Source organism: Clinocottus analis, unplaced genomic scaffold, assembly GCF_023055335.1.
Source record: "Clinocottus analis isolate CAN_PGR_092001 unplaced genomic scaffold, fCliAna1.0.p SCAF_9, whole genome shotgun sequence".
NCBI classification, from domain to species: Eukaryota; Metazoa; Chordata; class Actinopteri; order Perciformes; family Cottidae; genus Clinocottus; species Clinocottus analis.
This window is the reverse complement of record NW_027176251.1, coordinates 2,356,000-2,383,870: the sequence shown is the minus strand read 5'-3', so window position 1 is coordinate 2,383,870 and position 27,871 is coordinate 2,356,000. Positions and strand designations below refer to the sequence as shown.

Genomic DNA, 27,871 nt, shown 5'->3' with positions numbered 1-27,871 from the left:
TCATGGGGGTTCACGGGCTCACTGCTCTGCTGGACCAGCACCAGAGGATCTATCGGGACGTCCGCTTCAGGGAGAGCCGGCTTCTAGTGGACGGCTGCAACCTGATCTACATGCTGTACTTCCACTCCGGTAGGACACATTAAGTACTGCAGTATTGCACCAAGTACTTGTGTTATGTGTTTTATTTGGCTGATTAGTCTGATGAGTCATTAATAACTATCTTATGAGTCATGACCTCAGGGCCGTGATGAAGAAAAAGTCTGATTTCTCTGCTAGGAGTTTTAATAGTTTCATGTATATCATATTTCATAAATATCATTATGATAACAGAAGCAGGTTATGCTCCCTCAGTGAGGACACAGAGGGTAAAGTGCAACAAGAGGCTTCAAATGGTTCATTGTCTTTGAACCAGTAAAATATTAGTCAAAAAAATACATCCAAAGTTTCCCCTTCAGGACAAAGAGTCACCAGCTGGTGATCCATTAGTTTTATTACGCAACAACAATAAAGTAAAGTTAGACCAGGAACTTTTGACTCTGGTGGTTCTGGCGCCCCGAGTGGACAAGCGGCATGTCTGTCTGTAACTAATGTGGTGTTCAATGTGTTCTTGGTTGATCGGTCAGGTCTGGACCAGAACCACGGCGGGGAGTATGCTAAGTTTGAGGTCGTGATTGAGAAGTTCTTCAAAGCCCTCAGAGAATGCCGGATCTCGGTGTACGTGGTGCTGGACGGAGGCTCGGACCACACCGACAAGAAACTCAAGACGCTGACGCAAAAAGCCAAGTCCCGGATCAAGAACGCCCACAGAGCGGCTCAGGGCAACCGGCCGCAGCACATCCTGCCACAGCTGGTCAAGCTGGTCTTCAAGCAGACGCTGGTCCGGCTGGGGGTCCCGCTGGCTCAGTGCTATGAAGAGGCTGACAGGGAGATCGCCGGCCTGGCCAGGGACTGGCGGTGCCCGGTGCTTTCCAACGACAGCGACTTCTACATCTTCGACCTCCCGGCGGGGCTGCTGCCGCTCTCGAGCTTCCGGTGGAAGGCGATGGGACGGAACGGCTCGCAGAGATACATCCCCTGCAAGAAGTACACCGCCTCCAGCTTCTGCACCTTCTTCAGTGTGCAGCAGCAGCTGCTGCCCGTTTTCGCCACCTTGGCCGGGAACGACTACGTGAAGACCGGCTCCATCGGCTGGGATCAGTTTGCCCCCGACAGCAGCGAGCCGACGAGCCGCCTGGAGGGGCTGCTCTGCTGGCTGGGGGGTTTCAGCCGACCTCAGGAAGCCATTGAGGCGGCGCTGGGGCTGATGGGAAATCTGAGAAGTGAGAGGAAGGCGGAGCTGCTGAAGGACTTGTATCTGGGGATGGAGGAGTACCAGCTGCCCCCCTGCTCCCTCAACCAGTTCTTCCTCCACAGGAAGGCGCCTCCTCTACCAGCAGAAGTAATTATAATCTTCACCTGAGGGTTACATTTCCATTTCAGGTAGCAGGTCCTCAGGTAGTAAGTCCTCAGGCAGTAGGTGCTTAGGTAGTAAGTCCTCAGGCAGTAGGTGCTCAGGTAGTAAGTCCTCAGGCAGTAGGTGCTCAGGTAGTAAGTCCTCAGGCAGTAGGTGCTTAGGTAGTAAATCCTCAAGTAGAAGGTCCTAAGTGTTAAAAGGTAGTAAATGTCATCTGTCCTGGAGGTGGCAGGTCACGTTCCGGACTGGATACGGCTCCCCCTTACTCGGGCCCAGCTGAGTCAGGACCTCCTGGACGTGCTGCTGCTGCAGAGGATGCCGCTCAGCTTCCCCGTGAGCCCCGCCCACCTGCCCAGCGCTCACCTGGTCTCCAGGACGCTGCGACAGGTGACGTACGGGCTGCTGCTGGGAGCCGGGAGGCAGGTGATGGAGAGAGACAGAGACGGCCTCGAGCTCACCTTCATCCCCGTCCAGCCCGCCTTTACCGAGACCTCCAGGCAGCTGCTGCTACCCCACCTGGACCAGGTGACTACAACTACACAACAACCCCGCCTTCTCCCCCACCACCAGTAATGGATGTGAAATGTTACACTTCCCCTTCCCCCCAGGCGGAGCCATCTCAGCGGCTGCAGGTGCTCCTGGAGGCTCTGCAGGTGACTGAGGACTCTCTCAGCCGTCTGCCGCCTCAGCTGCGCCTCCCAGTGGCCGTCACCTGTTACTGGCTGCAGAGTGCAGAACCTCCTCCAGAGAAAGAGCTGCTGGAGGCTCTGCTGCTGGGATTGAGTACTGGACTCCCTCTGAGACCCAGGGCAGGTAAATACCCTTCAGACCCCCCCTCATCCTCTGCCCCCCCTGAGACCCGGAGCAGGTAAAATAAACAATTAAATCAACTGGCTGTGAGCAGGTTCAAATAAAAGGGGTGTAGTTTACAGAATTTGACCAATCACAAACATGAACAGGTCTGCTCCCTTTAAGAAATCAATTTGTAATGAAATGGTAATAAATAGAAGAACAATGGTGTGTGTGTGTGTTGCAGCTTTTCGGGGGAGACGGCAGCTGGATGTGGGCGTAGTTCACGCCTTCAACCAATGGCAGAGCTGCCTGAAGGTTGGCATCGAGCTGAACCAGCTGCTGGGGTTCCCCTTACCTGAGCCCCAGATCTCCAGGTGAGCTTCCACAGCCCACACCTGTGTTGCAGCTCCTTTACACACACACTGTACTGTCACAGTAAAAGTACTCACACCACAGTGTACATATACAATCACAGGAATAGTACTCATTGTGGTCGCCCTTGTTGTGCAGGTTGTATGAGGGGACTTTGATCCATCAGCTGGTCCACCAGATGCGTTCTGGAGAAGAGCTGAGGCCGTTTGGGACGAGTGTGAAACTCTATCAGTGCTTTCAGGACGTTGTCCAACAGTTTCACACTCGGGAGGAGACGCCCTCTGGGACCAAGGAGGTGTCCTCGGGGACCCAGAAGGAGGCGTCCTCTGGGACCAAGGAGGCGTCTTCTGGGACCAAGGAGGCGTCCTCTGGGACTCAGAAGGAGGCGTCCTCAGGGACGTGGAATGAGGCATCTTCTGGGACCCAGAAAAAGACGTCCTCTGGGACCCAGAAGGAGGCGTCTCCGCGGACCCAGAAGAAGACATCTTGTGGGACCCAGAAGAAGGCATCCTCAGAGACCCAGCAGCGGCACCGGTCTCTGGACGACGTGACCCCTGGCCTGCGTCAGCTGTCCCTCCTGAATAAAGAGACCGCGACTGAAGACGGCAGCTCAGTCAGCGTTCAGGAGGATCTGTGACTTGGTGACCCGATGTCGGTGAGAACTCCTTGGTACCGAGCCAAAGAGAGAAAACCGCCGGTCCAGGAACCCAGAACCGGCCCGCAAAGAGGAGTGCCAGTGCCGGGGCCGGCACGGTGCCCCCCCCCCTATAGCTTGATTTGGGTTCAGAACTGTGTTTCAACAGTTTGTTGGGATATAATAATGTGTCTGTTGGTTTAATCGGGAGTTATAAAAGATGTAAAAGAGGTAATTGTCTAATGATACTGGACCTAACTCAGATTTATTTGTGAAACTGTGTTTTACAAATAAATCTACGTGAAGTGAACTTTGATTTAAACTCTGTGTTGTGCGAGTGCTTTGATTACTGAAGTCCCATGATATATTTATATTTACAAACACACATCAAGTGGCAGGGCGAAAATAGTCACTACACCAGCTGTAGAGTTTAACAAGTATGTTCATAAGATGAGAACCTGGTCACTAAAGTATGTTTATATGATGAGAACATGGTAATTAAAGTATGTTTATATGATGAGAACATGGTAATTAAAGTATGTTCATATGATGAGAATGTGATAAAAAGTATTTGGAACTAAAATGAGGAAAAAAACCCAACACATTTAATTTCCGTGTTTGAAAAAGTATAATAATCAATAATCAATTAACAGATGTCCTTGAGTCTAATCTTTAACATGAACCTGGCAGAGTAGTAATCATAAAAGTAATAATTAACAGAATAAAACAGACTTAAAAAGGTCAGATAATACATTACAAACTGAATATTAACACGAGTTAACCAGCTGCTGTCATATTCACAGGAAACTAAAAGTCCTTCATTTTAGCAGGAAACCCTCACCAGAGAGAAGCAGGAACCCCCGGGGCTTAACTTTGATTGAATCAACGCTGATCCAAGAGGGCGGGGCCGCGTTGCATCACTTCCTGTTTCCACCAGGACGTTGATCCAATCAAAACCAAGCCTCGAGACACTTCTCAGAATCATTTTCATAGACATAAATAAATGAATATATATAAATATATATGCACATTTACCTAGAAAGGAAGAAACCAGCAGATTAAAGCTCACATGTTCTATGTCTAACGTACCGCCTCAAGGAGGACCACAAAGAAGCTCAAGCCGTTTGTCCCGTTACACTACCCCCCAAATCCAAACCCCCTAAACCCTAACCCTCAAACCTTTAAACCCAAACTCCTAAACCAAAACCCTCCCAAACCTCTACAGGAACCAAAGCCGGCGGAGTAGTGGTCCACACCTCATCACCAGAAGAATACAAAAAGAACCATTGCACACGTCTCTTTACAGAGTCCTCCAGAGAGTCCTGAAGAAGACCAGCCGACCAGGAGGAGGGGGGGGTACTCCAGAGAGTCCTGAAGAAGGGGCTCCTCCAGAGAGCTGGTCCTGAAGAAGGGGGTCTTCTAGAGAGTGGGGGTCTACGCTCAACAACTGCTGGGTACCCCGGTACCTCCGGTCCCAGACCAGAGTTTCTCCTGAGGACCTCTCAGCCTCAATGAACCATGATACTCATCCTCCTCTTCATCCTCAGAGTCCCTCAGAGACCCTCAGAAGGGGGGCGGGTGGGATGAGGGTCTGGGGGGTGTCAGACCTCGTGAAAGCAGTCGGAGGGTGGACTCCTCTCGGCTCCCCTCCACCTCTCAATCATCTTTATGGCCTCAGAAACCACACACACCGAGGAGGTCAGCGTCACCAGGAACAGCAGGTCTGAGGAGGACCAGCACCGTTAACACCACACCTGCTGCTCTCTTCTTCAGCTGTCAGAATAAAGGCTGCTGCTCTCTTCTTCGTCTATTCTAACAGACGAAGACGAGAGCAGGTCTCATCTTCGTCTGTTAGAATGAAGGCTGCTGGTCTTGTTTTTTGAAAATTGTAATGAGGACCTTTCGGCTCTCTGTTTTAGTTGTGAATGTTTGTTCACCAGATAACATTCTACACAGAACATAACATGTGAGTTCATAGTACAGTAATGTACTCAATAAGCAGAATATATAGATTATCTTGACAGCTTTATATCAGATTATACATACACGTAGTGCACTAGAAGTAGAAAGTAAGATACACAGATACTACTATCTATTGCACTAGTACTCACCAAAGATGCTGAGGCTCTCCGTCTGGAAGACCTTCTGCAGAGGAGGGAAGTAGATGACGAGCAGCTGGCCCATGATGGAGGCCAGCACAGCGTAGCAGAAAGTCCGGTTGCTGCACAGACCCAGTTCATGCACCATGCGGGTCTGAGAGAGATCAGAAAGAGAGATCAGGACCAGAGACCAGGACCAGTACTGATCTGGTATTCGGGCCAAACACCTGAATCAGACACACCATTTCCTTTCCAACAACTCTGCCTGGTTTACTGTTATTTACAGTCTAATCATGTTCAGGCTACCTGCTAACTGAAGGCTAACTGAAGGCTACCTACAGACTGAAGGCTAACTGAAGGCTACCTGCTAACTGAAGGCTAACTGAAAGCTACCTGTGATCGAGAGCTCAGAGCGTTGAACATGTCGAAGAAGACGAAGCAGGTGAAGGTCATGGTGGTGTCTCGAGGAGTGATCACGTTGTCCTGCAGCTGGAAACCAACAAGCACAACATTCACTGAACTAGAGTGATGTCTTCACGTTTTAGGATCCCAGTGTTTCCCCATGAACAGGAAGTGGTATTAAACAGGAAGTGACGCACCTCTCTCCAGAAGACGAACAGCGTTCCACAGACGATGACCAGCGCTGATACCAGCACTTTAACCAGTAAGCCGCGGGTGATGATGCTGTCTCTGACGTTACGCGGCGGCTGCCGGATGACGTCGCGGTCCACCGGCTCCACACCCAAACTGAACGAACAGGAACTGTTCTCTTCAGGGTTATTCACTACAGGTTTCTGCTCTCTTCAGGGTTATTCACTACACTGTCTGCTCTCTTCAGGGTTATTCACTACACTGTCTGCTCTCTTCAGGGTTATTCACTACAGGGTCTGCTCTCTTCAGGGTTATTCACCATTCACCTTTTAGTCAGGAACAGATTACATCATTAAGGAGCTCAACACCACACACAAAGGATTTCTATTGCAACGGCTGACGCTAGGTGGTGGCTAGGTGGTGGCTAGCAGCTGGCGGCCAGCAGCTAGCTGTAAAGGGCTATAATTCTTTAGCACTATGTTTCCCATGATGCCTCTGTACCTCTGAGCAGGGGGGCCGTCCATGATGATGTTGATCCACAGGATCTGCATGGCGTTCAGCGGGTTGGGGAAGTTCATCAGCGTGGCCAAAGAGATGAGCGTCAGAGCGGCGATGCTCCTGAAGAGCAGTTACAAGTTGTCATGTTCCATGTGTTTGTGTTACAAGTTATCATGTTCCATGTGTTTATTGTGTTACAAGTTATCATGTTCCATGTATTTATTGTGTTTCAAGTTATTAAACAAATAAGAAAACGTCTTTTTTTTTTACTCACGTGCTCAGCTGGAAGCGCACAAAGTTTTTAATGTTGTTGTAAATTCCTTTTCCTTCCTCGATGGCCGACCTGGAAGCAGAGAACCAACCCTCACTCTGGGATCAATCAATAAGTAAGTAAGTCAGTCAGTCAGTCAGTCAGTCAGTCAGTCAGTCAGTCAGTCAGTCAGTCAGTCAGTCAGTCAGTCAGTCAGTCAGTCAGTCAGTCAGTCAGTCAGTCAGTCAGTCAGTCAGTCAGTCAGTCAGTCAGTCAGTCAGTCAGTCAGTCAGTCAGTCAGTCAGTCAGTCAGTCAGTCAGTCAGTCAGTCAGTCAGTCAGTCAGTCAGTCAGTCAGTCAGTCAGTCAGTCAGTCAGTCAGTCAGTCAGTCAGTCAGTCAGTCAGTCAGTCAGTCAGTCAGTCAGTCAGTCAGTCAGTCAGTCAGTCAGTCAGTCAGTCAGTCAGTCAGTCAGTCAGTCAGTCAGTCAGTCAGTCAGTCAGTCAGTCAGTCAGTCAGTCAGTCAGTCAGTCAGTCAGTCAGTCAGTCAGTCAGTCAGTCAGTCAGTCAGTCAGTCAGTCAGTCAGTCAGTCAGTCAGTCAGTCAGTCAGTCAGTCAGTCAGTCAGTCAGTCAGTCAGTCAGTCAGTCAGTCAGTCAGTCAGTCAGTCAGTCAGTCAGTCAGTCAGTCAGTCAGTCAGTCAGTCAGTCAGTCAGTCAGTCAGTCAGTCAGTCAGTCAGTCAGTCAGTCAGTCAGTCAGTCAGTCAGTCAGTCAGTCAGTCAGTCAGTCAGTCAGTCAGTCAGTCAGTCAGTCAGTCAGTCAGTCAGTCAGTCAGTCAGTCAGTCAGTCAGTCAGTCAGTCAGTCAGTCAGTCAGTCAGTCAGTCAGTCAGTCAGTCAGTCAGTCAGTCAGTCAGTCAGTCAGTCAGTCAGTCAGTCAGTCAGTCAGTCAGTCAGTCAGTCAGTCAGTCAGTCAGTCAGTCAGTCAGTCAGTCAGTCAGTCAGTCAGTCAGTCAGTCAGTCAGTCAGTCAGTCAGTCAGTCAGTCAGTCAGTCAGTCAGTCAGTCAGTCAGTCAGTCAGTCAGTCAGTCAGTCAGTCAGTCAGTCAGTCAGTCAGTCAGTCAGTCAGTCAGTCAGTCAGTCAGTCAGTCAGTCAGTCAGTCAGTCAGTCAGTCAGTCAGTCAGTCAGTCAGTCAGTCAGTCAGTCAGTCAGTCAGTCAGTCAGTCAGTCAGTCAGTCAGTCAGTCAGTCAGTCAGTCAGTCAGTCAGTCAGTCAGTCAGTCAGTCAGTCAGTCAGTCAGTCAGTCAGTCAGTCAGTCAGTCAGTCAGTCAGTCAGTCAGTCAGTCAGTCAGTCAGTCAGTCAGTCAGTCAGTCAGTCAGTCAGTCAGTCAGTCAGTCAGTCAGTCAGTCAGTCAGTCAGTCAGTCAGTCAGTCAGTCAGTCAGTCAGTCAGTCAGTCAGTCAGTCAGTCAGTCAGTCAGTCAGTCAGTCAGTCAGTCAGTCAGTCAGTCAGTCAGTCAGTCAGTCAGTCAGTCAGTCAGTCAGTCAGTCAGTCAGTCAGTCAGTCAGTCAGTCAGTCAGTCAGTCAGTCAGTCAGTCAGTCAGTCAGTCAGTCAGTCAGTCAGTCAGTCAGTCAGTCAGTCAGTCAGTCAGTCAGTCAGTCAGTCAGTCAGTCAGTCAGTCAGTCAGTCAGTCAGTCAGTCAGTCAGTCAGTCAGTCAGTCAGTCAGTCAGTCAGTCAGTCAGTCAGTCAGTCAGTCAGTCAGTCAGTCAGTCAGTCAGTCAGTCAGTCAGTCAGTCAGTCAGTCAGTCAGTCAGTCAGTCAGTCAGTCAGTCAGTCAGTCAGTCAGTCAGTCAGTCAGTCAGTCAGTCAGTCAGTCAGTCAGTCAGTCAGTCAGTCAGTCAGTCAGTCAGTCAGTCAGTCAGTCAGTCAGTCAGTCAGTCAGTCAGTCAGTCAGTCAGTCAGTCAGTCAGTCAGTCAGTCAGTCAGTCAGTCAGTCAGTCAGTCAGTCAGTCAGTCAGTCAGTCAGTCAGTCAGTCAGTCAGTCAGTCAGTCAGTCAGTCAGTCAGTCAGTCAGTCAGTCAGTCAGTCAGTCAGTCAGTCAGTCAGTCAGTCAGTCAGTCAGTCAGTCAGTCAGTCAGTCAGTCAGTCAGTCAGTCAGTCAGTCAGTCAGTCAGTCAGTCAGTCAGTCAGTCAGTCAGTCAGTCAGTCAGTCAGTCAGTCAGTCAGTCAGTCAGTCAGTCAGTCAGTCAGTCAGTCAGTCAGTCAGTCAGTCAGTCAGTCAGTCAGTCAGTCAGTCAGTCAGTCAGTCAGTCAGTCAGTCAGTCAGTCAGTCAGTCAGTCAGTCAGTCAGTCAGTCAGTCAGTCAGTCAGTCAGTCAGTCAGTCAGTCAGTCAGTCAGTCAGTCAGTCAGTCAGTCAGTCAGTCAGTCAGTCAGTCAGTCAGTCAGTCAGTCAGTCAGTCAGTCAGTCAGTCAGTCAGTCAGTCAGTCAGTCAGTCAGTCAGTCAGTCAGTCAGTCAGTCAGTCAGTCAGTCAGTCAGTCAGTCAGTCAGTCAGTCAGTCAGTCAGTCAGTCAGTCAGTCAGTCAGTCAGTCAGTCAGTCAGTCAGTCAGTCAGTCAGTCAGTCAGTCAGTCAGTCAGTCAGTCAGTCAGTCAGTCAGTCAGTCAGTCAGTCAGTCAGTCAGTCAGTCAGTCAGTCAGTCAGTCAGTCAGTCAGTCAGTCAGTCAGTCAGTCAGTCAGTCAGTCAGTCAGTCAGTCAGTCAGTCAGTCAGTCAGTCAGTCAGTCAGTCAGTCAGTCAGTCAGTCAGTCAGTCAGTCAGTCAGTCAGTCAGTCAGTCAGTCAGTCAGTCAGTCAGTCAGTCAGTCAGTCAGTCAGTCAGTCAGTCAGTCAGTCAGTCAGTCAGTCAGTCAGTCAGTCAGTCAGTCAGTCAGTCAGTCAGTCAGTCAGTAAGTAAGTAAGTAAGTAAGTAAGTAAGTAAGTAAGTAAATAAATAAATAAATAAATAAATAAATAAATAAATAAATAAATAAATAAATAAATAAATAAATAGCACTGTCTCTTTAAGACTCACATGATGGTCTGGAAGTCGTCGTCCACCAGGATCATGTCGGCCGCCTCCTTGCAAACGTCGGTCCCCGTCTGGCCCATCGCCACGCCGATGTCGGCGGCCTTCAGAGCCACGGCGTCGTTCACCCCGTCGCCCGTCATGGCCACCACGGCGCCGATGTTCTGGAGGGACTGCAGAGAGGACGCTTAATGTCTACCACTCAGAGCTGCTTTCATCACGGCTCCGCCCACTTATCATGTGACACTGAAGACAGAGGACCTTATAGAACCGTTAAACCGCAAAGGGCCTCATGTAACCTCATAAAACCGCATGTAACCATGAAACCTCAGAACTTCATGTAACCTCATAGAACCACTGAATCTCATGTAACCTCATTAATCATCATGTAACCTCATGAAGCCCAATAGAACCTCATAGGACTTCACTTGACCTGAGGCTCCAGGTGTTCTGCTCACCTTGACGATTTTCAGCTTGTGTCGAGGACTTGCTCGATAAAACACGACAATCTGTGGAGACACAACACTCATTAGCTCCTGATGCTAGTGTGCACATGCAGCTCTGTGTGTGTGTCTGTCTTGTGTGTGTGTCTCACTCTGGACACTATGTGAGACAGCTGCTGCAGGTCCAGTTGGTCGACCTCGTCTCCAGACAAACACTGAGAGCCTTTAGAGAACAGCCCCAAGCGACTGGCTGAAAGACAGAGGAGTGTTAGGTCATGACGTATTGATTACAGGTCAGAATATAAGGAAATGTTCTTAAAGTTCATGATAAAATCTTAGAGACATTTTCAAGAAGCAAAGTGAGAAAGTTGAAAACAGCTCATTGATTATTGATTAATTATTGTGATCTTGATAACTTGTATACTCTGTACTGCTGCTGTCATTATAATGACACGTGATAGATATATAATAATAATAATAATAATAGCGTAATATATATCACCGATGGACACGGCCGTCTCCTTGGAGTCTCCAGTGATCATCTTGATGGCGACTCCAGAGCTGATTAGCGTCCCCACGGCCTCTTTGACCCCGGACCGCGGGGGGTCGATGATGCCCACCAGACCCAGAAAGGTCAGGCTCCCCATCTCAGACCCGGACGCAAAGGCTAGAACTACAGGAGGAAAGGGCCAGTGAGCTGGTGTGTGCGCGAGTGTGTGTGTGTACATACACTCACTCACACGCACAGGATGTGTACAGTACCTCTGAGACCAGCAGAGCCCATGTAGCTTATCTGCTGCTGATACAGCTCCCTCTGCTGGTGGCTCAGGGACAGAGCGCTGCCTCTGCTGTTGTAGTGGCTGCAGAGGCCGATCACCTGCTCGTAAGCTCCTTTCATGAAGAACACTCCTGGTTTGTCCTGAAGGGGGAGGAGTCACAGACCATCAATCTCTGACCGATGGCTCAACGTCTCACGGCAACACGCGACAGCGTGAGAGTCATGTGACCTGCAGCGTGCGGTGGACGCAGCGGACAGACATCCACTTCTGCTCCGAGGTGAAGGGACGCTCCTCCAGACGCACGTACTCCTGCTGCAGGCTCTCCAGACCCATCTGTATCAGATAAAAACGTGTTGTGTTAATAAACGTGTTGAGTTAACGTGTCTGGTGTTTGTGTAGTTACATCTGCAGTAGTGTTGTGTTAATGTCTCTGGGGTTTGTGTAGTTACATCTGCAGGAGTGTTGTTGTTATGTCTGTGATGTTTGTGTAGTTACATCTGCAGTGGTGTTGTGTTTAAGTGTTTGTAGTGTGTGTAGTTACACCTGCAGGAGTGTTGTGTTAATGTGTCTGGTGTTGCGAGTCTCACCTTCATGGCGAGGGCGATGAGCGCTCCCTCCGTTGGTCGACCTAACAAATTGTGATTCCTGATGACGGAGTCATTACACACACATCCCGCCTGAGAGAGACACACATTATCATTGTACAGGGCGACTGTGGTTCAGTGGAAGAATCAGAGGATCGGTGGTTCGATCCCCGGTCCATGGGTCCTTGGACCTCGACTCACCTCAATGATCTTGCTGATGGACGGACAGGAAAAACCGTGGACGACGTCTCCGTCCAGGAGGACTTCTCCTGCTCCGTTGTAGCCAACGCCCGACACCTGCAAGACAACATCTGGGGTTCAACAACCCACCACCAAGCTTTGCTTCCTGATGAAGCGTGAACGCGAGGACGTCAGACGGGACGCACGTGGTGTTTACCGACATGTCGGCTCGGCGGATTACTACGTCTCGTAGAGTTCAAGAAGACATTCAATCGTTTCATAGATGTGTACGAGTTTGTATATCTTCAACACTTCATTACATAATGCTACTGTTTTAACGGCCTGTGAGTGATGAAGATGAGGAGAAAGAAGGTCACCTCAGCGTGGAGTCCATCCGACGTGAACAGCTGAGTGACGGTCATCTCGTTCTTGGTCAGAGTTCCCGTCTTGTCTGAACAGATCACGTTACAGCAGCCTGACGACGACGAAGACAACAGGAAGTCACACACTTTAACTGACACTCGGCTAAGCATGTTAGCGATGAACTGAAGTGAGAGTCGGTGGTATTGTAGGTCACATGACCTGAGGTGTTGGGTCACATACCCAGAGTTTCTACGATGGGAAGCTTCTTGATGATGGCTCTTTTCTTCACCATGCGCATCACACCAAGCGCCAGCGTCACCGTCACAACGATGGGTAACCCCTCTGGGATGGCGGCTACCGCCAGACTGGAGGACCGCAGAGATCAATGCATCACATACAGAGATCAATGCATCACATACAGAGATCAATGCATCACATACAGAGATCATCACAGAGCTAGCATGAGAAGCCGTTGCTCTCTGCTGGTGATGAACACTGCAGCTGTAATGAGATGCTTCTATTGCTGCTGTTAATAAATACTGGAGGCTGACCTGACTCCAATGGTGAACATGTCCAAGATCCTCTTCCCCTGCAGCCAGCCCATCAGCATGATGACCCCTGAGAACCAGAACACACCGTGAACACAGAACCACGAGGATGAGAAAAAAGAGGCGATGAAGAGGAACACCAACACACCGATGATGCCAAAGGAGTAGAGCGACAGCTGCTTCCCCAGCAGGTCCATGCTCTTCTGCAGCGGAGTCTTGGGAGCCTGAAACACACATGAACAGGTCTGTAGCACTACATGGAGAACTTGCTGCAGGTCTGTAGCTCTATATGGAGAACCTGCTGCAGTCCTTTAGCACTACATGGAGAACCTGCTGCAGGTCTGTAGCTCTAGATGGAGAACTTGCAACAGGTCTGTAGCTCTACATGTGATGCGTCCTCAGGTCTTAATGTCTGAACCGTTCTAAAGGAACCGTAAAGGAACCGTTCTGCTACAGTCCAGATGTTCTGCTACAGGTTTACAGTCCAATGTTCTGCTACAGTCCATTTCCAGACCCACGTACCTCTTCTGCTTGCATCATCTTGAAGACCTCCCCAAATTCGGAGTTCTCTCCGGTCCCGATGACGATTCCCTGAGGAAGAGATCTTGTTAAACCACTTCATCTCATGGAGCAGGGGGAGGAGGAGCATGAGCAGCAGGAGGAGCAGCAGCAGGAGGAGGTGGAGAAGCAGGAGGAGCAGCAGTACCTTGGCTCTGCCGCAGCGTACCAGCGTCCCCATGAAGGCCACATTGCAGCAGGAGGAGATGGAGGAGGAAGAGGAAGAGGAGGGCTGGTGGAGCGTGGACTTAGAGGACGGAGACGTCTCCCCCGTCAGGCTGGACTCATCCACACACAGGTCTGATGCCTGGGGACAGACACACACTGTAAAACACACTAACACACACACACAGGTCTGATACCTGGGGGGAAAGGTCAGACTCATCAGAGTGACAATGTGTAGTATAGAGCAGCGGTACCGGCCTGCTGGTCGGTTGTTACCGGGCCGCACAGAAAGAATTAATGAATTAAATTTTTAAAAAGTTATATATTTTGAAGACGAAAAAAAAAGTCCCAAAAATGTTTTATTTTGAAAAAGGACCGGATACATCCGTCTGTGCGTATGAGCCTCTCACAAGGTCGTGAAATACGCACTGAAAACCCTGCTTCCATTTCCAACGTCATATCTTTGTGAAGCGGGGTTTTCTGCAATGACGGCGACTAAAACTAAATCACGGAACAAACTGGTCATAAAACACACACTTCGGGTTTCGTTGGGAGCGGCTTGTTGCAGGTAAACAAGCTCAGGGCTCGCACTAATTTGGCGTAATAGGTACTGTAATCTTGTTATTGAAATGCTTTGGCAATATTGTCTTTTTATATTCATGCCAAAGAAGCTCATTAAATTGAAATTGGTGAGTTGTATTCATAGGCACTTTATATTAGTTTTTATGACGGTCGTATCATTTTATGAGGTCTTATTTATTGCGTCATGTTTATTGCCCACACTGTGAAGGCCGGTCCGTGAAAATATTGTCTGACACGGGCCGTGGCTACAAAAAGGTTGGGGACCACTGGTATGGAGTGTGTAACTCTCTTTACTGATGCTAGAGGGTTGTGTGCGTCTGGTGCGTTAACTGCTGGTTGTGTTACTGTTTTTACATCTGCAGTCGTATTTAATCACAAACAAGTTACAGTGCCGTTGTTGCTGCTGGTACCGCCCCTCCTCTCAAGGTGAGGCAGCTGCTGGAGATGTCGTGTGTGTGTGGTGTGTGGTGTGTGTGTGTGTACCTCTACCAGCCTCAGGTCAGCTGGGACTCTCTCTCCCACCGACAGACACACGGTGTCTCCAGGAACCAGCTCTCTGGCCAGAAGGTGCTCCAGGTGTCCGTCCCTCACGCTGAGAGCAACACAACATTACAACACGTCTCCCACGGTGTGTGTGTGTGTGTGTGTGTGTGTGTGTGTGTGTGTGTGTGTGTGTGTGTGTAACAAATACACTCTCACCAGTGACATTGTGGAGGCACCAGCTTCCCCAGCTCTTCTAGAGACTTCTCTGATCGATACTCCTACACACACACACACACACACACACCCACATTGGATCAGAAACAACTCCCCAAACAAAGAAAGTAAAAACATGACTCCACATGGAAGACATTTACTGCTTTTCTCCAGAATTTCCTCTGAACAGTTCTGCAGAAATACCAGAATGTGTCATCTGAGGCCAAGACACACAAACACACACCCACACACACCAGAACCAGTAGCAACCTGTGTGTGTCAGTACATTAATAGCATGACATTAATGTGCGTGCGTGCTTGCGCGTGCGTGCGTGAGTGTGTGTCAGTACATTAATAGCATGACATTAGAGCTCTGTTCAGCTTCACAGCAGCCTGTCTGGTGGCCATCAGAATAAACATGCAACATGAATTTTCTTAATAAACAGAACTCACCTGGACAAACGCCACCGTCACTACTATGATGATGGCCTGAAAGAGGTGGAGAGAGATAATTAGAGGTTAATCTGGTTCCTCTAGTTCCACCATCTGTACTAGTAACACTAATTACTTCTAATGTTCTAGTGTTCTCCATCAGCTGGTTCTGTAATACCTTCAGGCAGTATGTTCTAGGGTTCTGCAGATAGAACGTACCACAGTGATGCTAATGGCGTCATCAAACTGGTGCATGAGGACGCTGATGACAGCCGACGCCAACAGCAGCAGGATGAGAGGATCTTTGAACTGAGAGAGACGCAGGGGGTTAGAGAGAGCCAGGTCTTAGTCAGAGTCACAGTCCTGAACCAAGTATTAGTCAGAGTCAGAGTAAAGGTATTAACTAAAGGTCTTTCTTCTTTAAGCAGCCTTGTGAGAACAGGGTCATGAGGACCACAAGGACACTGTGGACCACGAGGACTCTGAGCAGATTACCTGGGAGATGTATTTCCTCCATAGCGGCTCCTCTTCACTGATGTCAAACTCGTTCCAGCCGTGGTACGTCCTCCTGCGGCTCACCTGCTCCTGGGACAGGCCACGCTGCAGGTCTGCCTGCAGGACACCATAGAACAGGGTCAAGGGACACAAGAACAACGGACGGGACAGGGACAGGGGACACCACGAACAGGGTTAGAGGACACAAGGACAGAGGACACCGTGGGACAGGGTTAGAGGGCACAAGGACAGAGGACCCCACGGGACAGAGGACACCACAGGACAGGGTCATAGGACACAAGGACAGAGGACCCCACGGGACAGAGGACACCACAGGACAGGGTCATAGGACACAAGGACAGAGGACCCCACGGGACAGAGGACACCACAGGACAGGGTTATAGGACACAAGGACAGAGGACCCCACGGGACAGAGGACACCACAGGACAGGGTTATAGGACACAAGGACAGAGGACCCCACGGGACAGAGGACACCACAGGACAGGGTTATAGGACACAAGGACAGAGGACCCCACGGGACAGAGAACACCACAGGACAGGGTTATAGGACACAAGGACAGAGGACCCCACGGGACAGAGTCAGGGGACACAAGAAGGACACAGTACCTGCAGGACACACACTACTTCGTGAACAGGGAGTTCGCTGGCTTTCCTGGAGGTTAATACTGGGACCATGGTCTCATCTTCACCAAGCTGACTCTGGGAAAGCTGACAGACACACACAAACACACACACACACACACACACACACACACACACACACACACACAGTTGGTAAAGACACTTTTACTAGAACCAATAGCAACCTGTGTGTGTCAGTACATTGATAGCATGACGTGTGTGTGTGTGTGTGTGTGTGTGTGTGTGTGTGTGTGTGTGTGTGTGTGTGTCAGTACATTGATAGATGACATTAGAGCTCTGCTCAGATTCACAACAGCATGTTACATGTTATTAGTTTTTGTCAGATGGAGCGATCTGGTTTACTTGAAAGGGATTTCAATTTTCTTGAATCTATTAATTAAAAAAGAACAGATGGAGGAGTCTCAAAAAGTTGGACCATTTTGTTCCAATGTTGTTGGGGCCCGAAGATTTTGCTTCCTCCAAAGTGGGGCGTGACAGAAAAAGTTTGAGAACCACTGTATTAGGGTGAGGGCTAACCGTCCCAGTATAAACCGCCTCCTGAGCAGCGTGAGAAAAGACTTCTCAGGTATTTCTCACCTACCTTCAACAAGTCACGGGCCGTATTGAGGACACAAAGTCAAGCTGCTGTCCTCAGTCAGTCTGTCCTTCCCATCAGTCTGTCTGTCTGTCCTCATCAGTCTGTCTGTCCTCCTCCTCCTCCTCCTCCTCCTCCTCCTCCTCCTCCTCCTCCTCCACCTCATCAGTCTGTCCTCCTCAGTCTGTTCTAACCCTGGCAGTACAGGTACAGGATGTGTCTTTGTCAAACTCCTATAGGCCATACGAGTACAGGATGTGTCTTTGTCAAACTCCTTTAGGCCATACGAGTACAGGGTGTGTCTTTGTTAGACCCCTGTAGGCCATATGAGTACAGGATGTGTCTTTGTTGGACCCCTGTAGGCCATACGAGTACAGGATGTGTCTTTGTTTGACTTAAAAAGGTGCTGTTTTTAAAAACAGGCTAAATGCTGCTCAAAAGGTTTTAAGTCACAATAACATATAACCACAATACTGCCATGTTATCAGGATATTACCATATTTGTCAAACATATTTGTCAAACTCCTTTAGGCCATACGAGTACATGATGTGTCTTTATCAAACTCCTTTAGGCCATACGAGTACATGATGTGTCTTTGTTAAACTCCTTTCGGCCATACGAGTACAGGGTGTGTCTTTGTTAGACCCCTGTAGGCCATATGAGTACAGGATGTGTCTTTGTTGGACCCCTGTAGGCCATACGAGTACAGGATGTGTCTTTGTTTGACTTAAAAAGGTGCTGTTTTTAAAAACAGGCTAAATGCTGCTCAAAAGGTTTTAAGTCACAATAACATATAACCACAATACTGCCATGTTATCAGGATATTACCATATTATCAGGGTATTACCATATTATCACGATACTGTAATATTGTCACGATACTGCCATATCGTCACAATGCCATATCATTACAATGCCGTATATCACAATACCATAATATCACGATACCGCCACATTATCTTGATATTACTATATTATCACGATAGTACGCTATCCTAACCCTAACCCTGACAAACCACAACCCTGACAAACCACAACCCTGACAAACCACAACCCAGGCTAACCATAACCCAGGCTAACCATAACCCAGGCTAATCACAACCCAGGCTAACCCTAACCCAGGCTAACCATAACCCAGGCTAATCACAACCCAGGCTAACCATAACCCAGGCTAATCACAACCCAGGCTAACCCTAACCCAGGCTAACAACAGGAGCGACTCAGGCTGACTCGTCAGCTCCAGCAGTCCGTGAGGGTTTCGGGTCCCGGGGTTTCCGGTAGAAGCAGCAGCTAACCGGGAGCTGAACTCACGGAGCTGACGCAGCTTCCGGTCAAGAAGACAAGGACACGCGAAGATAACGGACACCGTGAAACCATGAAACCGTGAAACTCACCAGCAGCTCCCGGTTCTTCTGCATCTTCCGTCAAATCACACCGCGGAGCCACTTCCTCTTACGGAGACGCGTCACCGTGACGCGCTTCCGGTACCCTGTCAAAAGAAGAGTCGTTTGTTTACGAGGGATGGGCCGGAAATAATCCCTTCTTGTTCTTGTTCTTGTTCTTGTTCTTGTTCTTGTTCTTCTTCTTCTTCTTCTTCTTCTTCTTCTTCTTCTTCTTCTTCTTCTTCTTCTTCTCCTCCTTTTCTTCTTCTTGTTCTGCTTGCTCTCCTTCTGTAGGATCCAAACTGTCAGGTTTCAAAAGACCATTTCAAAGCTTTGACTTTGAAAGTCAACACATCTGACTTCCTGTAAAGTTCTCCTCTCAGTGCCAGAAAGTTCCTTTCGCTCCAAACAAAGATGTCATCTTCTAAACCGAAAGACTCACTCAGTGATAATAAAACAAAAACACCTCAGTGTTTGATCACAATGGAATATAAAACTATAAAATATTTTAATGAGATTTTCTCAAATATATTTAAAAAACTGTTATTGAATATAGGATATCTTCATCACATTGAAGTATTTTTACTTTTACGTCAAATAAGTTGCAGGTAAAACACTGCCAGTGAGCATTTGACCTACCGGATATCAGACTCATTTTCCTGATCACTTTAACAACTGGAACTACAAGTTACTGATATTGCGTGTGTACTGTCAGTAAGGTTTTCCGAGCAGGGCTTCTATTAACAGTGTGGTATGATTAAGGATTTGAATATTTCTTTAGTTTCTGGTCATATTTCATCCAAAGTATTTAAAAATCGAACTTCATTTAGAAAACAACGCCTTATTGATATCATACATACGACAGGAATCAAAATAAGTCTTTAAAATGACGGAGTGATTTCTTGTCTTAATAAAACATCTTTACAGTAACTTCAGTTGACCAGCAGGGGCGCTAAAGGGTCCTGTGTTTCCGATCTGACCCGGAAACACAACAAGCTACTAACTGAGCGCTTCAGGCTGCTGCTGCTGGTCAATATTCACGATTAACGGTCCGTTTAACTTAACGTGAGAGCACCGGGACCGCGGGAGGCGACATGACGACGACCGGAAGTCTGTCTCTGTTAGCAGCCTTCGCTTCACCGCCGACTGCTCGTTAGCCTGCTAAAGCATCATCATCGACTACAACAACAACAATAACAACTGCAGCAGCGGTCCTGTCAACAGCAGCTGGTAACAATACATACATTCAAAACACGTTAAACACGTGGAGTGTTGCTAAATAGTTTATTTACGGGAGCTAACAACGGTTAGCTAGCAGCAACATTAGCACTGTTATGAGCTCGTGATGCGTCACATGACTGGCTTAAGATGTTACGTTTACCTTAATGTACATGTTTACTTGTTTGTATGGTGATATGTAAACAAGGTTACATGTTTACATGGTGATATGGTCACTTGTTTACATGTGTACATGTAGACATGGTTAGATGTTGACACGTTTACTTTGTGACTTCTTTGCATGTGAACACGCTGACTTGTGTACATGATGATATGTAAACATGTACACATGTTGACATGGTCACTTGTTTACATGTAGACGTGGTTACATGGTGATATGTTTACATGTTTACCCAGTGGCATAACTTATCTCCAGATGATGGGGAAACAGCTGGCGTGCATCGCCCTGTCTCAGATCCGATCTGTGACATATTGACATGTGTACATGTTTACATGGGTACTTGTTTACATGTTTACCTCTCCAGGTGATGGGGAACCAGCTGGCGGGCATCGCCCCGTCTCAGATCCTGTCTGTGGACAGCTACTTCTCAGACATCCACGACCATGAGTACGACAAGAGCCTGGGCAGCACGCGCTTCTTCAAAGTGGCCCGGGCCCAGCACCGCGAGGGCCTGGTGGTGGTGAAGGTCTTCGCCATCCAGGACCCCTCGCTGCCGCTGACCAGCTACAAGCAGGAGCTGGAGGAGCTGAAGATCCGGCTGCACTCCTGCCAGAACTGCTCGCCCTTTCAGAAAACCTCGCTGACGGAGAAGGCAGCCATCTTGTTCCGGCAGTACGTGCGGGACAACCTGTACGACCGCATCAGCACGCGGCCCTTCCTCAACAACGTGGAGAAGCGCTGGCTGGCCTTCCAGATCCTTAACGCCGTGGACCAGGCGCACAAAGCCGGCGTCCGCCACGGCGACATCAAAACGGAGAACGTGATGGTGACCAGCTGGAACTGGGTGCTGCTCACCGACTTCGCCAGCTTCAAGCCCACCTTCCTGCCCGAGGACAACCCTGCCGACTTCAACTACTTCTTCGACACGTCCCGGCGCAGGACGTGCTACATCGCTCCCGAGAGGTTCGTGGATGGAAGTATGTTTGCCACGGAGAACGACCAGAACACGCCGCTAGTGGACCTGACCAACAACAACCAGAGGAGCCGAGGGGAGCTGCGAGCAGCCATGGACATCTTCTCAGCTGGTAGGCCTCATGTTGCTCCTTCTTCTCTGGTGAATCTGGCTCATATCATGCAAATGTTCATTGTTATGATCAAAATATGGTATAGAAGTGATTGTTCCGGTATGCTCATATGTTATCATGTTTTTTCAAGTGGTCCTATATTGAGATGTTCCATCTAAAGTGTTGGTGTTCATGAGTCTGATCTCTGTTCCAGGATGTGTGATCGCCGAGCTCTTCACGGAGGGCGTGCCCCTCTTCGACCTGTCTCAGCTGCTGGCCTACCGGAAAGGCCTCTTCCAGACGGAGCAGGTCCTCATGAAGATCGAGGACCGGAGCGTTCGAGAGCTGGTCTCTGTCTTATTCACACCTTCTTTTGTACTCTTACATAAACCCTGAGGGGAACTGGTCTAGGTCAGTCTGGATCTAGAGGGTTACGTGGTCCTCTTACCTAGAGGATTACGTGGTCCCCTCCCTCTCCAGTCCTCATGTGCTCCTGACTGTCTCGTGGTCCTCCTCAGGTGGCTCAGATGGTGCAGAGGGAGCCCGAGCGGCGTCTGTCAGCGGAGGAGTACCTGAAGCAGCAGCGGGGGAAGGCTTTCCCGGACATCTTCTACACCTTTCTGCAGCCCTACATGGCTCAGTTCGCCAAAGAGACCTTCCAGTCCGCTGACGAGCGAGTGCTTGTGATCCGCAAAGACCTGGACAACATCCTGCACAACCTGCGAGGAGGTGAGCCCCAGTCTGACCCGTGATCTTCTTCTTCTTCTGCGCCGGCGTTAACCAGACCTGTGTGCCCCCCAGGCTCCTCGTCCTCCTGGTCTCAGGACGGCGGCCTCGTGCTGAGTTCCCGGGAGGAGCAGGGCCTCATGGTCCTAGTGTCCGTCATCACGTCTTGCCTGCAGACGCTACACTCCTGTGACTCCAAGCTGGCGGCGCTGGAGCTGGTGCTGCACCTGGCCCCGCGGCTGGGTGTGGAGGTGCTGCTGGACCGCATCACGCCCTACTTGCTGCACTTCTGCAGCGACCCCGTGCCGCGTGTGCGCGCACAGGCCGTGCGCACGCTGGCCAAAGTGCTGGCGCTGGTGAAGGAGGTGCCGAGGAACGACGTGAACATCTACCCCGAGTACATCCTGCCGGGCATCGCCCACCTCGCCCAGGACGACGCCACCATCGTCAGGCTGGCGTACGCAGGTCAGTGCGTGTATGCGTGTGTGAGTGTTAGTGTGTGTATGTATATTTAGATTTTTATTATTTATTATTATTATTTATATATATATATATATATATATATATATATACATGCAGTAAATATACTGTATGCTTTGGATTCTCATTGTTAGTTTAAATTCATACCTACACAAACGTTTAAACACTTTAAAACACTCAAAACATCTGTCACACTTCTTAAATATATATAATATAATCCATCTGCTTTACGTTTCAGATATTTTACAGCTTCAATATATTCAGTAACTAGCATAGCATAGAAAACGCTAGTTCATGCTGTGCTAACGTTGGCTCCAGAGTGATGTGGTTGGTCAATCTGTGTCAGAGAGGCGGGACTTATCATGACTGTGGATGGCTTCCTGTGTCTAGAGAACATCGCTCACCTGGCGGAGAGCGCGCTGCGCTTCCTGGAGCTGGTCCAGGAGAACAACGTGAACACAGAGAGCGACCTTAGCGGAGAGGAGGAGGACATGCTGCCGCCCAATGAGAACTACGACTCAGGTAATACACTCCAGCTGACGCACTGATGACAGAGTTGACCCCTGCGGCCGCCCCGCGGCAACCCCCCTGAGGCCTGTGGTTCATCTGCAGAGCTGCAGGCGCTGCACGAGATGGTGCAGCAGAAGGTGGTGACGCTGCTGAGCGACTCGGAGAACATCGTGAAGCAGTCGCTGATGGAGAACGGCATCACTCGACTCTGCGTGTTCTTCGGCCGGCAGAAAGCCAACGACGTGCTGCTGTCGCACATGATCACCTTCCTCAACGACAAGAATGACTGGCACCTGCGCGGAGCCTTCTTTGACAGCATCGTGGGTAAGACTACATACCAAAATACTCTAAGAAGCAGCTCTAGTTCTCTACCTGCTCAGGTTCTCTGTTCTCTACCTGTTCTGTTCTCCTCTCAGGTTCTCTGTTCTCTATTGTCCTCTCAAGTTCTCTGTTGTCCTCTCAGGTTCTCTGTTGTCCTCTCAGGTTCTCCGTTCTCCTCTCAGGTTCTCTGTTCTCTATTCTCCTCTCAGGTGTAGCAGCCTACGTGGGCTGGCAGAGCTCCTCCATCCTGAAGCCCCTCCTCCAGCAGGGTTTGAGTGACACGGAGGAGTTTGTGATCTACAAAGCTCTGAACTCTCTGACCTGCATGTGTCAGCTGGGTCTGCTGCAGAAACCCCACATCTACGAGTTTGTCTGTGACATCGGTGAGCCGTCTGTCATACCTGTATACCTGTCTGTCTGTATACCTGAACTGAGTAGATGTATAGGATGATTGTCCCCTCTCTCTCTCTCCGTAGCTCCCTTCCTGTGTCATCCCAGCCTGTGGATCCGTTACGGGGCGGTGGGCTTCATCACTGTCATCGCTCAGCACCTCAACATGGCCGACGTGTACTGCAAGCTGATGCCCCGCCTCCAGCCCTTCATCAGCCAGCCCATCATCCAGGTGAGGTCCTCTTTCTGCTCCTCCTTCCTGCTGCTCTTCCTGCTCTTCTTCCTGCTGCTCTTATTCTCTCACCTGTCCTCCCTCCCCCGTCTCTCTTAAGTGTCCTCTCTTACCTGTTGTCTCTTTCACCTCTCCTCTCTCACCTGTCTCCTTTCACTTGTCCTCTCTTACCTGTCCTCTCTTACCTGTTCTCTCTAACCTCTCCTCTCACCTGTCCTCAGATCGATAAAGAGCTGGTCCTGCTCAGCGTGCTGAAGGAGCCGGTCAGTCGCTCCATCTTCGACTACGCTTTGCGCTCTAAAGACATCGGCAGCCTCTTTCGCCACCTGCTGCTCCGACAGAAGAAGCGCAGCGGCTCGATCCCTGAGTGCCCGACGCCCGAAGACCCGTCCATCGCCCAGCTGCTGAAGAAGCTGCTGTCACAGGTACGTGTTCAAGTACACGTATGCGGTACTCTCACAGGTACGTGTTCAAGTACATGTAGACTGGCTGGTAAACCCCTCCAGTAGTCTTTGAGGGTAAACAGCTCCACGACTGAGACGAAATCCACACTGCTGAATCTGAGCGTCGACAAGCGGTCGGAGCCTCCTCTCAGCACTCTAAGGGCCTCCTAACATTGATGCAGGAAACGAGGCTCCTCTGATCTCTGTTCATGTGTCTGATTCTTGATCTGTTGTTCTAAACATCTGATTGTCCTCCGGGTTCCATGAAGCTCTTTCTGTAGCAGCAAATTATGCGAACTGCTTATTGCAGGCTAGCTAGCACTAAAACGATCGCTAAGTAACAGAAACGGGACACTGTCTCTTTAAGAAGCGTTTTAAAGAACTCCCAATGTCTTCTTGTCTGGTTGACTCTGTCTTCTGTCCTATGTCTTCTGTCCTCTACTCTGTCCTCCAGGGCATGACGGAGGCAGAGGAGGACAAGCTGCTAGCGCTCAAAGACTTCATGCTGAAGTCCAACAAGGCCAAAGCCAACATGGGGGAGCAGAGCCAGCTGGGCGAGGCGGCGCAGAGCGGCGTCATCGACCTGGCCACGCTCGGCATCACCGGCCGCCAGGTGGACCTGGTTAAAGGAAAGGCTGAGCCCGAGGACAAGAGAGGTGATCCCCCCCCCTCCTCCCTCCCCTCGGCAGGATACACACATGTGTTTTCACCTTCTGACCAGTCTGTTCATGACTTGTTCCTCGTTGCATCATGAAGTCTCAACATGCTGTTGATTGTCCTGCAGCGAGGAAGCACACCAAGCAGGACTCCACCATGAACGAGGAGTGGAAGAGCATGTTCGGGTCTCAGGAACCGGCCTCCACTCTGCCATCCATGGTACCACACACACATCTACACCTCCACGCTGTCATCCACGATACCACACACACATCTACACATCTACACCTCCACGCTGCCGCAGCAAGGACTGACCACTGAAAACTCGTTGTTTAATGTTAATACATGATCTGTAGAGCTTATACGAACATTATTTACACATTTAACATTTTGTTTAATGTTAATAAACAATGAGTTTTGAGTCTCAGTGGTTGAAAGCGAGAGGCTCTCAGTGAACCCGCACGGCTCTAGGTAACACTCAGACCTCCTGTGTCTGCAGGCAACTGACGGGCCGACGGGTCAGATCCGGAGGGGCGGCGCAGTGCCTACGGTTCCCGTCCTGCAGGCGCTGGCGGGTGGCCCCGCCTTCCAGCGCCGCATCAACACCTGCAAGGCGGAGCTGCAGCAGCTGGTGCAGCAGAAGAGAGAGCAGTGCAGCGCAGAGAGGATCGCCAAGCACATGATGGAGAGCGCCGAGTGGGAGAGTAGACCTCCTCCTCCAGGTAACACTGTCCTCTGTCCTCTGTGTGTTGAGGCTCACCTGAATGAGGGTGCTGTGTGTTTCAGGGTGGCACCCTAAGGGGCTGCTGGTGGCTCACCTGCATGAGCACAAAGCAGCAGTGAACCGCATCAGAGTGTCAGACGAGCACGCCATCTTCTCCACGGCGTCCAACGACGGCAGCGTGAAGGTGTGGGACAGCCAAAAGATGGAGGGCAAGACCACCACCACCAGGTGAGTCCATAGACCTGAGGGCCCAAGACACCACCACCACCACGTGAGGCTGTAGACCTGTGAGCAGGTGAAGCACACCTGCAGCTGCTGTAACAGCTGCTCTTTGCTCTGCAGGTCCGTGTTGACGTACTCGGGTATCGGCGGCCACGTGAAGACGCTGGCGTTCTGCCAGGGCTCCCACTACCTGGCGGTGGCTTCAGACAACGGCTCCATCCAGCTGCTGGCCGTGGAGGCCAACAAGCCGCCCAAATCCCCCAAAGTGCAGCCCTTCCAGACCAGGTACCGCAGCCGCAACCGCAGCCGCAGACGGCCGATGAAGACGAGTCTCACTTTGTCCTTCCTCCCAGGGCTCTGGACCTGCAGCAGCACGGCTGCGCGGTAGACATCCACCATTTCAACTCGGGCGCTCAGTCGGTGCTGGCGTACGCCACGGTGAACGGCTCGCTGGTGGGCTGGGACCTGCGCTGCAACGCCAACGCCTGGACGCTGCGGCACGACCTGCGCCTGGGCCTCATCACCTCCTTCAGCGTGGACATGCACCAGTGCTGGCTGTGCCTAGGTCTGTGCTTTGTCTGGGCTTTGCTACCTCTGTGAGGACAACGGCCGCTTCAAACCTTTGTATGATCTGAAATATGAGCAGTTTTTATGATTTATGAATTTGTTTACAGCGTTTATCAACTTCCTGTTTCCTCCACAGGTACGAGCAGCGGCACCATGGCATGCTGGGATATGCGGTTCCAGCTCCCCATCTCTAACCACTCCCACCCGGCCCGAGCACGAATCAGACGGCTGCTGATGCATCCGCTCTACCAATCGTCTGTCATCGCAGGTGAGACCAGACCTCATATCATGTAACATACACCATATCATATTGTAATATACACCATATCATAATAATGATGTAGTATACATCCCATAATGACGATGATGTCACGTCTGCAGCGGTCCAGGGGAACAATGAGGTGTCGATGTGGGACATGGAGACTGGAGACCGTAAATTCACCCTGTGGGCGAGCTCTGCTCCTCCTCTCTCTGAGATGCAGGTGTGTGTTTGTGTGTCTGTCTGTGTGTCTGTCTGTGTGTCTGTGTGTAGATCTATCTCATAAGTGTGTGTGTGTGTGTGCAGCCGTCTCCTCACAGTGTCCATGGTGTGTACTGTAGTCCTGCTGATGGGAACCCTCTGCTGCTGACGGCCGGGTCTGACATGAGGATCAGGTCAGTTGTGTTGACGTTACACACTACACAACCACACTGTTGTGTTGTATAACCCGAGTCAGACTGGAACCAGAACCCGCTGGCTTTGGTCCCTGATGGTTGTTGTGTGTTCAGGTTCTGGGACTTGGCGTACCCGGAGAGGTCCTACATTGTGGCGGGAGGAGCCAACGACTCGCTGCACTGTCCGTCCGTCCTCTACAGCCGAAAGATCATCGAGGGAACCGAAGTGGTCCAGGTGAGCGGCTCGGCCTCGCAGGCACAATGTGTTTGGTCCTTCTTGTGTTTTTTTCTTGTGGTTCTTTCTTGTGGTTGGTTAAAAGTATAAAAATAAGTGACTCAATAAATGAATGAATGTGCCATGAAACTTTAAATATAACAATGAATTGAATAAATAAATAAATAATAAATAAATAAATAAATAAAATATAAATAGACTTTATTTATATACTTTGATTACATTTTCCCTTCAATTTAAGTATTTAATTTCATTAAACTCTACCATATATGGACATCTTTCCATGACATTCCCTGTCTTGTCTGCAGGAGATCCACAGCAAGCAGAAGAGCGGCGCGGTGGAGGACTCTCCTCGCCGCGGCCCAGAATCCCTCCCTGTGGGACACCATGACATCATCACCGACATCGCCACCTTCCAGACCACGCAGGGCTTCATCGTCACCTCGTCCAGGGACGGCATCGTCAAAGTGTGGAAGTGAGAACGCAGAAACATGGGATCTCCTCCTCCTCCTCCTCCTCTTCCTCCGCCTGCTTCTGATGATGTCACATGTAGCTTCCTGCCTCACTCATCAGTGCGCTTGATACGCTGATTGAACATTAGAAGAGTGTCTTCATGTCTCAAGCGATCAATAACGTCAGTCAAGTTTTCCTAATGTGCATAATTAATTATATAATGATGTCATTATTTTGGGGTCCTGTTGTTTGTTCATTGTTTGGAGTTTGAGCTCAATGTCACTCATAGATTGTATGTATGTATGTGTATATATATATATATATATATATATATATATATATATATATATATATATATATATATATATATATATATATATATATATATATATATATATATATATATATATATATATATGTGTGTGTATATATATATATATATATATATATATATATATATATATATATATATATATATATATGTGTATATATATATATATATATATATATATAGATAGATCTATCTATCTATTAATCGATATATAGATCTAGATATATAGATATCTAGATCTATATTGATATATATTAGTATTTAC

The 27,871-nt window shown here is 49.4% G+C and overlaps 3 protein-coding genes across 4 annotated transcripts; 2 read left to right on the top strand and 1 right to left on the bottom strand.

Moving 5' to 3' along the window:
- Nucleotides 1-2: 2 nt before the first annotated feature.
- On the top strand, nt 3-3,339 carry aste1a (asteroid homolog 1a). The gene is made up of 6 exons (XM_068569659.1): nt 3-129; nt 624-1,438; nt 1,679-1,978; nt 2,062-2,321; nt 2,464-2,619; nt 2,756-3,339. Exons 1-6 carry the CDS (start codon nt 3-5, stop codon nt 3,252-3,254), a joined length of 2,157 nt encoding a protein of 718 aa, XP_068425760.1. The 3' UTR covers nt 3,255-3,339.
- Nucleotides 3,340-3,869: 530 nt separating this feature from the next.
- On the bottom strand, nt 3,870-18,266 carry atp2c1 (ATPase secretory pathway Ca2+ transporting 1). Of its 2 annotated transcripts, none has more exons than XM_068569657.1 (27): nt 18,211-18,266; nt 16,206-16,307; nt 15,578-15,694; nt 15,302-15,391; nt 15,104-15,139; nt 14,654-14,715; nt 14,438-14,546; nt 13,356-13,514; nt 13,172-13,240; nt 12,798-12,873; nt 12,653-12,719; nt 12,342-12,466; nt 12,116-12,213; nt 11,760-11,855; nt 11,562-11,651; nt 11,203-11,307; nt 10,958-11,114; nt 10,698-10,868; nt 10,348-10,445; nt 10,211-10,261; nt 9,759-9,925; nt 6,714-6,782; nt 6,443-6,559; nt 5,950-6,097; nt 5,744-5,839; nt 5,363-5,504; nt 3,870-4,974 (listed from the first exon to the last, which is right to left on the bottom strand). In XM_068569657.1, the coding sequence occupies exons 1-27, from the start codon at nt 18,232-18,234 to the stop codon at nt 4,853-4,855; spliced, it is 2,763 nt and encodes a 920-aa protein (XP_068425758.1). In that variant the 5' UTR covers nt 18,235-18,266; the 3' UTR covers nt 3,870-4,852. The 2 variants fall into 2 exon arrangements, with proteins under 2 accessions (XP_068425758.1, XP_068425759.1); XM_068569658.1 differs by lacking the exon at nt 18,211-18,266 and adding an exon at nt 16,822-16,889.
- Nucleotides 18,267-19,172: 906 nt separating this feature from the next.
- Nucleotides 19,173-27,507, top strand: pik3r4 (phosphoinositide-3-kinase, regulatory subunit 4). The gene is made up of 21 exons (XM_068570572.1): nt 19,173-19,428; nt 19,962-20,682; nt 20,876-21,009; nt 21,180-21,390; nt 21,463-21,852; nt 22,258-22,389; nt 22,480-22,701; nt 22,908-23,081; nt 23,175-23,320; nt 23,542-23,745; nt 24,218-24,419; nt 24,548-24,639; nt 24,920-25,142; nt 25,207-25,372; nt 25,487-25,651; nt 25,720-25,931; nt 26,070-26,201; nt 26,315-26,415; nt 26,499-26,587; nt 26,702-26,822; nt 27,131-27,507. The coding sequence occupies exons 2-21, from the start codon at nt 19,965-19,967 to the stop codon at nt 27,299-27,301; spliced, it is 4,005 nt and encodes a 1,334-aa protein (XP_068426673.1). The 5' UTR covers nt 19,173-19,428; nt 19,962-19,964; the 3' UTR covers nt 27,302-27,507.
- The last annotated feature ends 364 nt before the right edge of the window (nt 27,508-27,871 follow it).